Genomic DNA, 11,531 nt, shown 5'->3' with positions numbered 1-11,531 from the left:
AGGCAGAGCCCAGATTTCCACCCAAGAGAAACCTACTCTAGAAAATACAAAAAAAAAAAAAAAATTGAGACTGACCAGGGGCTTTTGGGGCAATTGTCAAGATAAACCCCTCAACCTGGCATTGGGTATAGGAGGGACTATGGAGAGAAGTAAAATGTTAATGGAATTTTATCAAGTTGTTGTCTGAATATGTGGTAAAACCTCTTCACCCCTTCCTCTTTGCATTAAGTGAAATTTATGTTGTTTATTCATTTACAGAACATATTTCTTTGTAGGAAAATGAGTGTAAATGCTGGGTCCTACTCTTAAGGTTAGCACTGATTGAAACTGTCTTAGTCCCTTTGGGCTGCTGTAACAGAAAACCATAAACTGGGTATCTTATAAACAGAAATTTATTTCTCACAGTTCAGGAAGCTGGGAAGTCCAAGATCAAGGTGCCAGCACATTCAGTGTCTGGTAAGAGCCTGCTTCCTAGTTCATAGGAGGCCGTCTTGTGTTCTCAAAAGGCAAAAGGGGTGAGGAAGCTCTGGGCCTCTTTCTACAAGGCACTAAGCCCATTTGTGAGAGCTCCATCCAATGACCTAATTACCTTCCAAAGATCCCACCTCCAAATACGAGGGCACAAATGTTCAGTCTATACCAGAAGCCCAGACTACATGTGCAGATGGCCAATATCATTGCCTTCATTTAGTCTGCCATATTTTTAAGAATCTCTGAGGGGGAAAGAGATCAGGAGGACACAAAGAAAAAGGGAAATGATACAAATCAAATAGGGTAGGCTCCAGGAACTCTTGGCCTGAACTGAAGATGGCCCATGTAGTTAAGAAGCTCTCCTGTGTCACGGTAATACTGATGGAATATCAATGAACCTACCAAGCAGGAAGTAAGAAACAGAGTTTCTTTGTTCATTCCTGATAGAATGTTGAGAATAAACCATCGCTTTCAAGTTCTGGTTCCTCTCCGGATTTATTTGCTAGTCTCTATCCTTTATCAAAATCTTTTTTTTTTTTTTCTTTTTCTCCAATTGTTTCAGCCTGGTCTTAAGCTGGGCTAGTTCAAGGAAAAAGGAGGTCCTGTTCTGAAGTTGGGCGAGAAATAACAAGGCAAGAGCACCTTCCTGTGGCTCAGTGGCAGGATAGCAAGAAATGTTAACTCCAGGATCTACCCTAGGGGAGAAATGCCAGGAAATGATTGGTGGGTAGTGTAAGCTTTGGAGTTCTATTAAGGTAGGTGGCACTTTCCTTAGATCATTTCTTTAATGCCATACAGTTACAGACCATGAGGTCAGAAGTGCAGAGAAAATACAGTTTTTAAAGCCATGAATGTATTATAGCACTAAGACTATCATATGCAATTATTTTGTTGTCAATAAGCCATCAGATACATTAGAGTGATTTGTTTTGTTTTGTTTTGCCTAAGTGTGTGACAGGAAAACAATGTTTGAATTGATATAGGTCGTCATCTTTGTCAACAATGCTAATTGTTGATCTAGAAGTGTTGCATAAACAATAGTAAGAGCTAGGACATTAGTCTATACTTTCAAATTGGGGCTCGAACATTTAAAAGTGTTTCACTGGCAGATTTTTTCACCATCTGTATAGATTACAATCTATTTAATAAAAGATAGAAACAATGAAATTAATTGTTTTGCCTTCTCCAGAATTTGCTTTAAGAGAAAAATCCTGAAATTGGTCCTGATTTCTGATGCCAGGAAATCAGGAAATGTAAGAGAATATTTAGCAATCAGAGTGGCTTAGCTCATGGTAATTGGCATATGTGCAATTATAATTTGCATTCCAGTTACTGAAGCTGAGAAAGCCTTGCTCAGGTTGAACATACGGTGAGTAGAAGATCTCTTTTTCTAAGAAATAAGATGGAGAGAGTCTTTGGAGAATGGCCTCACTGAACTGGTAAGTTAGCTTTCTCCGGATTTTGGTGATTTCCCCAGTTCTTCCATAATTCCTCAGTGCTCTGGCCATTTTCTGGTAAGTCATGGTCTTCCGGTTGCCTTTTCTTTTCCCCCAAAGTTGGGCAAGTTTTTCTTTGTTTTTTGACACAAACTGAAAGATGCCTTTGGTTTTATCTACCCACTGAATACAAGATGCCATCTCAGGATTGCACAGGGATTCATGAAGGTATTCGAATAGTCGGAGCTTCTTCCTGCCTAAAATGGAGAAAAACAAGTCAGACTTCACTGTGGCTATGCATAAAGAACATCCTCGGGAAGGGTTTGTTGAGCGACTACAAAATTCAAAGCTGCATTGGGACTTGAAAGTCAAAGGTCTGTTTGGCCTATTGAAGTTTTTCTTTTTTAATGAATTTATTTTTTATTGGTGTTCAATTTGCCAACATATAGAAGAACACCCAGTGCTCATCCCATCAAGTGCCCCCCTCAGTGCCTGTCACCCAGTCACCCCCACCCCCCGCCCACCTCCCCTTCCACCACCCCTTGTTTGTTTCCCAGAGTTAGGAATCTCTCATGTTCTGTCTCCCTTTCTGATATTTCCCACTCATTTTTCTCCTTTCCCCTTTATTCCCTTTCACTATTTTTTATATTCCCCAAATGAATGAGACCATATAATGTTTGTCCTTCTCCGATTGACTAATTTCACTCAGCATAATACCCTCCAGTTCCATCCACGTCGAAGCAAATGGTGGGTATTTGTCGTTTCTGATGGCTGGGGAATATTCCATTGTATACATAAACCACAGCTTCTTTATTCATTCATCTTTCGATGGACACTGAGACTCCTTCCAGTTTGGCTATTGTGGACATTGCTGCTATAAACATCGGGGTGCAGGTGTCCTGGCATTTCATTGCATCTGTATCTTTGGGGTAAATCCCCAGCAATGCAATTGCTAGGTCATAGGACAGATCTATTTTCACCTGGACCTTTCTTTGTTAGGGATGTTGTAAAAATTTTTGTACTGTCCTTCCCTGAAGAAGGAAGCCTAAAACCTTTATCTGGATCTCCCATCTATCTGTCAGGTGGTCTCTCTTCACAATTGAATCTTGACTACTAGTTTTATTTTTTTATTTTATTTTTTAAAGATTTATTTATTTATGATAGACATAGATAGAGAGAGAGGCAGAGACACAGGAGGAGGGAGAAGCAGGCTCCATGCCGGGAGCCCGATGTGGGACTCGATCCCGGGACTCCAGGATCGTGCCCTGGGCCAAAGGCAGGTGCTAAACCGCTGAGCCACCCAGGGATCCCCGACTACTAGTTTTATGTCTTATGTCGGAACAATAAAACTGAGCAAAATGAACTGCAAAGCTTAGTGGTTTTAAATAAAGAGAAGCCTCACACTTCTTTCTGATAAGAAAGCAAATCATTTGAAAGGGCTTTATTCAAATGAGTTAAGTCAAATGAGGTAAGGAATGTGAATGTATTTTGTAAGATGCAAAATAGTATTCAAATATAAGGTAATAATAGTGAAAATAATAACAGACAGGTAAACAACAACAACTGTAGGTCTACATTATGTGAAAAATAAAGATTAGAAAACACTGGAGTGGAAAATGCCAAAACATCTTCATGACATTTTGACATAATTTATGAGCAATGACAATGGGCATTGTGATATTTTTCTTTGCTGTGAAATAAAATGGTACTACCAGAGTATTTTTCTCGTTAGAAATACAGCCCTTGGGATCCCTGGGTGGCGCAGCGGTTTGGCGCCTGCCTTTGGCCCAGGGCGCGATCCTGGAGACCCGGGATCGAATCCCACATCAGGCTCCCGGCGCATGGAGCCTGCTTCTCCCTCCGCCTGTGTCTCTGCCTCTCTCTTTCTCTCTGTATGACTATCATAAATAAATAAAATTAAAAAAAAATTTAAAAAAAAAAAGAAATACAGCCCTTTATATTTCAGAATGTCTAGACAGAAAACTTTAGGAGGATTTGCCATTGTGATTTTTGTTCAGTTGATTGGACGTCAGTGGACAACAGCCCAATTTGTGACTTGGAATTGGCCTGTAAATATGATGCCTTACCAGATCTGTCAGTAGCTAACACATCCATGGCCAAATTCCCTTTTTCCTTAGAGAGAGTGGAATAGTGGATTCTCAAAATGCTTTGAATAGTCTCTGGAGAGTAATACTATTGCATCAGTCATCATTCATCCCAAAACCTCAAAGGTTTTTAAGATTATCTTTTTGCCTTATATTATCTTGAATTTACGAATTGAGAAATGGAAGGGACTTACCAAAAAAAAACGCATTATAAATTAAAGTCACAGCCTTAAACAAACATTGTCTCTTATCCCGTGGTCGAATCAATGATAATGGATCCTCACCTCTTAAAATTTACTTTCAATTTTGAAAAAAAAATTGTTAATTTTTATTAAAAGGTATTATGTGCTCAGAGTAAAAGATTCAAACAGAAGCACAAAGTGAAAGTAAAATTCCAGGCTATTCTGCTACATATTTTTTAAAATTAAATTTTTTTGCATATGAACATATGCATATCTTTTAAAAATACCAGTGGTATCATATTATTTTGCACTTTTTTTTCCACTAAGACACATAAACTAAACTAGAGGACCAACACAGAAATTAGCTATAGATGGTAAAATACCCAACTGTTGACAACAGTTACTTCTGAGACATAGTATAGGAAGAAAGAAGAACACTTACACTTATTCCTTGTGTATTTCTGAATCCTTTGAATTTTTAATAATGTGCATTATTACTTTTAAGTTATGGAATTAAAAAGGTTTAAAACAAAAAAAATGTAGAGTTCTTTCTTTGTCAATACATAAGATATGCTTTCATGTGTTTTAATAGCTATGTGTTCTGTTCTATGCATGTACTAGTTTTCTCTAGATAAAGAATCCCCAAATTTTGAATTTCATTCTGTTTCAAATGTATCCCTATTTCAGATAGAATATGAAACTTTAAGAACAGAAAATGGTGGATGATATATGTCCCATGCTGGCAAAGCTTCACAACATAAAACATCAATGAAAAGATAGAGACTTTACATCCTGGAGTGAGTCTGTATATTTAGAATTTTGTTCTAGGATACAGTATTCTAGAATGCAGAATATCAGAACAAAACTAGTTTTCCAAAAAAAAAAAAAAATCATTGGAAAAAAATTTAGAAAGTATGATGAAGTATCATTTTAAAAATTTCACTATAAAATTATGATGCACCTTACACATCTCTGTACCTTATACAGACTGTAGGTAAGTTCCATTCTTTTACTACAACAACATTGCAAGTAATATCCTAATGTATATAAGGTACACACACACACACACACACACACACACACCCCTTATGGTATCTTGAGAAATTATCCAGAGACAGGCTACGAGCATAATGTCTTACATGGGCTTTCTCACTTAATTTTCATAGCAATATTACAGTGTTTGTACAATTATCATTATTTGTTTTTTGAATGAGGACACTGTGGTACAAAAGGTTAAGTGATTTTCCCAGGCTCACACAACTCACCCAGAGTTTACACTCAATCACTCAGTTACATAGTCTTTAAGAATCAAAAGATATTAACATTTAAATTTTTTATCCTTATTGCCAAATTGCCTTTAAAAACTTTGTGCCAAGTTACACTCCCTCCAAGAGCACATGTACACGTGTGTGGCCCACAAGGTAGCCAGCAGAGGCTACTATCCTGCTTTATCACTTTGCTCATCTGTTAGGTGAGATCATCATCATCTTAAATTTATGAAATTGACATTTCAAATTTATGAAATATTGAATAGTTATGGGACTTTATTTGCAGAAAACTTAATAGAGAAGACAACTTCTATACCAAGGCTGTCACAATTAGAATAAGATTGCTAAAACAACTTTTGGAAAAGTTCCCCTTTCTATACCCTCAAATATATATACATTATCTTGAGTACAGATTTATTTGACTGGAGTGACACTTTGTAGCTTCACAACATTTCTATGAAGCAATAGGAAAGCTTCCCCAAGATGAACGGCTTAGAGTGGTTCAATCTGTCAGAGGTAAATTTTTCTTAATCTCAATATGAGAATATTTTGCAAATGCTGTTCTACAGTCAGATATGAAATACCTTTAAGGCTGCTTTGAAGAAGATTTAGTTCTTTTATCTATAAAAGGAGTGATGGATCCACATACCTTTTCCTCCCTTTTGATGGAGAACAGCAGGTTGTACCAGCTGGTTTTCGGGGATGTTTGGCAGAGACTGATGAATACTTCCTTCAAAATAGAGGTCTGCAGCACTGTTCTATATAAATAATGCAGCAGGATGTTAAGTGGGACTTTTCCTGTGGCCCCCAATTGATGGCTAATGTCAAAAGCTGAGGACAAAAAGAGTGCTAAGCATCTCCCAAATTCTAAAAAGCACAATCCTCAACTGCAGCCAAATATCTCCCAGGGCACAACTAGCCTCACACCCACATAAAGAGAAGACCAAGGAATGGAAGGTACTCTGGCTTTATGAAGACTTTCATATCATCCCTTCCCTGTGAGAAAGAAGACGGGTATGCTTCCTTCTTCTCCATAAAAACTCCCAGTGAGAAAGAAAATTTAAAGAATTATTAGTACAAAATTGAAGTGCCAGCAGAAAGAGGAAGATGGGCTTCTATTCCTCTGTTGGATGCCCATCTGAGCAAGAGGAGACATGAGGAGAAAGATGGTAGTCAAGGGAGGGTAGAGCCAAGAGAGGGGGCAGAGGAAGCAGCCTGAGCTGTTACCATTGCATAGAGAGCAAGGATACGTGGGTCTCTATGGATTAATTCAACAAAGGTGGACTTGAACCATCTTATCATACCCCATATAAGAGGACTTCCCAGAAGCCAAGGAGTCCCCAACCACAAGAGGCTGTGATATAGACTGAGAAGTATGAACTAAAGGAGAAGCAGGGTTGCCAGATTTAGCAAATGAAAATATTTGGCATGCTGTATTTTACCGGCAACCCTAACTGGAAGTAGAAGAGGTTAAGTTGGAACAAACTCGCTCTTCAAAGAAATGTCTTGTGGAGAGGCCCTAACAGAACAATTTAGAGGGTCAGGAAAAGGACATTTGACATAGCACAGTTGAAGGTAATGACTGAAAAAAAAAAAAAAAAGAAAAGCCATTTCATATTTACACTGCACCACGTTAAGACAGGTGGCAATAAGAAAGCAATATGGATGGTGCAGTCCAATAACCATCCAACTCTTGGTTTTGGCTCAGGTAGTAATCGCAGGTTCATGGGATTGAGCCCTATGTCAGGCTCTGCGCTCAGCACAGAATCTGCTTGAGTTTCTCTCTCCCTTGTCCTTTGCCCCTCCCCCCACTCACTCACTCTCAAATAAATAAATAAATCTTTCTTTAAAAAAAGAAAGCAATAAAAAGGACACATTAATAGAAAGATAGATGGCAGGGACACTTCGTTTGCAGTGAGTTATAACACTATCCCCGAGAGTTGGTCCAAGACAGGTATGTAGCTAGCTCTGAGCTTGAGAAAGGAAACATCAGGTTAATACAAGATTGTAGGTAAAGCCAGTGCAGGGGAAGTTTGGGCTTTGCCCTATGACTTATAGGAAAACCATCCTTTTTTGCAATTTTCAAGATAGATGAGAAGCAGTAATAAGAGAACCCTAAAAACACATCTTCATAGAGGACATTCAAACCCTCTGATGCTGGGCAATGACAAAGGGCAATTTCCTTCTTGACAGCATTGCTGGGAATCATCCATGCTGATGGTCAAGTCCACACCACTGGTCTGTGAGTGCTCGCATAGTCCCTGCTGTCGCTAAGGGGGGTTTCAGCTAGCAAAGACCAAGCGGAAGGCAGATGTGAGTAGGGAATTTGCCTGTTACTGGGAGATGGCCTTCTGGTACATGTACTCACTATTACTGTTCTCCAATTATAGACAGGTTCCTCTGTAGGCAGCACACCATAGCAGTTAGAATTTCCTCTGACATGAGAGCAGTGGTTGATGAAAGCCAGGTAATTTTTGTAATCTAATTTAAAAACAGAAACTGCAAAAGTCAAGGTTTATAATTGCATGTGTGCATGCATGCAATGTATATGTATGTTTGTGTATGCATAGATGCTCATGTATGTGGTTGCTCCATCATGTGTTCTCCACTACTTTGCATTTTTCTACATTTATTGCATCATGCTGGTATCAGAGGCCTCTTACATATCCCATTTCCCTTACTGGAGCACAGATTCCTTGCAAGCAGAGATCCCATGATTTCTTTTGTCTGGGAACTGCACGCAGTGCCCTGTATAAACGCAATAGGCAAGATACTTGCATTTCACCTACACTGTCTTCCCATAGTCTATAGGGCAATAGGTGAGGAATGATAAGAATATTTATTCTTAAAAGAATATTTATTCTTCTGAGTAGAATATCTCTTGTATGGAGGAAGGCCTAGAAGATCAATTAGAATTAACTGAAAAGCCCGTTCTGAGCAGTTAAAATTATCTATTAGATAAATATCAACCAGACATGCTTAAAATCAAATTTTAGGTGCTAGTATTCCTATGTAAAATGCCATTCTCTGTTTCTTTGCATTTTCATATGTGACACTTTAAATTTGCATAGGCTAGGTAGCCCTGGAAGATTTTTGCCTTTGTTAGAATCAGTCCAAGATGCACTAATAAAAATGGTCTTCCCTTTTCTGATAATCATTCTTATGTCTGTGTAAACAAGAAGACTTCTGGTTTATCCGTGAGAGAAGGGCACTGACATCTTTACCTGGGGAGTACTGAAGATCTCCGGTTGAATGTTGCCTCAGTACCTCAAAAGCATCTTCAAAGGCTTGTCCCAGCTTGTCTTGTTCAACACAGGACTGCTAGAAGAATAGGAGAACCCTCAAGTTATGAAATTATTGATTGAACTTAATTTCTCTGACATACATGAGGGTTTCTCACCCACAGCAGTATTGACCTGTGAGGTTGGTTAAGTATTTGCTGTGGGGAGTCTGTCATGCGCTGTAGGGTATCTACCAGCATCCCTTGTCTCTACCCACTGGATACCAGCAGCACTCGCAAAGCTCTGACCATCGAAAATGTCTCAGACATCACCAAATATATCTCAGGGGACAAAAATGAACCCTGATTGAGATCCACTGCTCTATAATATGTAGTATCTAGAGAACAGGATTAATTCTATAGTATTTAACATTTTTGTGAAACTTTACTAAGGAGTTGTAATAGCAGGAGACTGGGAAAAGGGATCAAGGAAATAGCTTTAATGAAACAGAATCTGAATCGCTGCTTAAAATGGAATGCTCCTGATTTCAAAAGCATGTCTCCAAGACTAAACGTTTTTTTTAAGATTTTATTTATTTGAGACAGAAAGGGAGAGAGAGAGAGCACATGAACAGGGAGAGCTAAAGGAAGAGGGAGGAAGAATCTGAAGTAGACACCATACTGAGTAGAGACCCATGTGGGGCTCGATCCCACCTCCGTCAGATCATGACCAGAGCTGAAACCAAGAGTCCAACCCTTAACTGACTGAGCTACCTGGGTGCCCCCAAATTAAACTGTTTTGCAAACCATTTCATACCCTTATAATCTGATCCATATATTTTATTTTCAGAAGAGGATACTCATCCTTCAAAGAGGATGTTCATCCTCCAAGTCATCCAAAGATTTTTAAATGCCAACTTACCATGCTTCATTAATATATATATATTGACAATTCTGAAAAAGATTAATAAATAAAACAAAATTAATAGTGTATTTAATTTACCTCTGAATTAAAAGATATATTTTCTGAAAATAACTCGTATGAACCAAAAAGTACCATCTGAAGTATCTTTAATGAGTACACATTTTTCTTTTTTAAAAATTCCCTACAAACTATTTTTTGCTTTTTTATTATTACAAAACTGTTTTGGATGTTAAAATAGCTAGAGCTAATTACCTAAACTGCCTAACTTATAAGAGAATAAACATAACTTGGGAAAATATTTCAAAATTCTTTTAAGAGAGTGCCTGGCTGGCTGAGTCAGTAGAGCATGTGATTCTTGACCTTGGGGTTGTGAGGTTAAGCTCCAGGTTGAGTGTAAAGATTACTTACAAATAAAATCTTAAAAAAAAAAATGTGAAAATTCTGAAAATCAGAATCCTTTTTACCTTAGCATAACTCTCCATTTATAATGGTGATTTTTTTCCCTCCATCTTTCTGGTGTCAGCCTACTAATAATCTGGTGAACAGGCTTTTTCTCTCTTGAAATGTGAATCTACATTACAAATAAAATTTACCCTGTAAAATCCATCCGTTGACTTTCTAAAATCCTAGGATAGGAACCCTGGTCTACTTTCTTATCCTTGTAAATTAGGTTTCGCTTTAAATAAACAATGATCACACAGACCCACGTTAAATGTTTTTTTTTTCCTAAAAAAAGATTTAAGTCCTACAGAACTAAAAACAAACAAATCTACATAAGAAAGCGCATGTGGTTGGTCCAACATTGCTTACCATTTTATTTAGCACAAGCAACTCTGTTTACACAAGTTAAGATTTACTGTGTAAACACAGTGAGCTTACTCATTAACACTGCAGAATACAAAGAGATGATATCCAACACCCGATATTATTATACATATCCATCAATATAATAATTACATCAAGTAATATGTCGAACATTGAAATTCTGTTCTGCTCTTTGAAATCACAATATCATGTCAGTTACAAGAAAACATGAGAAAAAAATCCCTAAAAAAGGTAACTGTGTGAGATGATGGAAGTGTTAAGTAATCTTACTGTGGTTATCATTTCATAATATATTCGTATGTCAAATCATCACATTTTTTCACAATTTTATATGTCACAATTTTATATGTCAAATTATATCTCAAAAAAGCTAGAAGACAGCTTTCTAATGTGAGAGATGTTGAACAATTTAGCAAAAACTTAAAAAAAAAAAAAGAAAACCCATGTCATTGTCTGAGCTATGGTCCCTAATGAATATTATCAGTATATGTATTTTCTAAAAGTCGTGTCAATGACTTTCAATTATGTCTCAACTCACAAGCACCGAAGCAAATATGAGTATTGTACTTTGAATCAAATACATAAATGACTTTGACTAAAATACTCCACAAAATTATCACAACTGTCACAACTGTTAAAAAGTAGCAAACCCAAAGGGAAGAAAAAAGCTCAAAAATGTTATTGATTACTTGAATCACTTAATATTCTTGTATCTGAACAGTCAACGAAAAACATTCTTTAGGCCAAAGGAGAAAATTATCACAGGGTATTTTGAAAAACAGAAGCTAAACACTTACCAGGAAGACACTTCAACCCTTCACGAAGATGTTTCATTAATATCAGAATCGTTAAGACAGAACTGTCAAGAACTCGCTGGCAGAGTTGCATTAAATAGCTGTTTTTAAGGAAGTGCTACAAAAGGGGATTTTTTTTAAAAGATACAGTGTCCTCATGATTTCTATTTCATGATACAACCAATAGATACCACAGGCTATTATTTTGAAGAGACACATAGAAGTTTATATCCCATGGGCCAGAAGCATCCAGAACAATCCCCATGAATCCCCCACCCAGCACAAACTGCAATGCCTCTTGCCTC

General features: G+C 37.5%; 1 protein-coding gene across 2 annotated transcripts; it reads right to left on the bottom strand.

Moving 5' to 3' along the window:
• Positions 1-374: 374 nt before the first annotated feature.
• Positions 375-11,326, bottom strand: SPIC (Spi-C transcription factor). 2 transcript variants are annotated; one of them, XM_072724696.1, is made up of 6 exons: positions 11,230-11,326; positions 9,605-9,636; positions 8,687-8,783; positions 7,831-7,943; positions 6,112-6,220; positions 375-2,164 (listed from the first exon to the last, which is right to left on the bottom strand). In XM_072724696.1, the coding sequence occupies exons 2-6, from the start codon at positions 9,605-9,607 to the stop codon at positions 1,737-1,739; spliced, it is 750 nt and encodes a 249-aa protein (XP_072580797.1). In that variant the 5' UTR covers positions 9,608-9,636; positions 11,230-11,326; the 3' UTR covers positions 375-1,736. The 2 variants fall into 2 exon arrangements, with proteins under 2 accessions (XP_072580797.1, XP_072580796.1); XM_072724695.1 differs by having other exon boundaries at positions 7,831-7,961; positions 11,230-11,296.
• Between the last annotated feature and the right edge of the window lie 205 nt (positions 11,327-11,531).

This window comes from Vulpes vulpes, chromosome 10, assembly GCF_048418805.1.
Source record: "Vulpes vulpes isolate BD-2025 chromosome 10, VulVul3, whole genome shotgun sequence".
Taxonomy (NCBI): domain Eukaryota; kingdom Metazoa; phylum Chordata; class Mammalia; order Carnivora; family Canidae; genus Vulpes; species Vulpes vulpes.
Note: the sequence above shows the minus strand (reverse complement) of the source record. Positions and strands in the feature narration are given on the sequence as shown.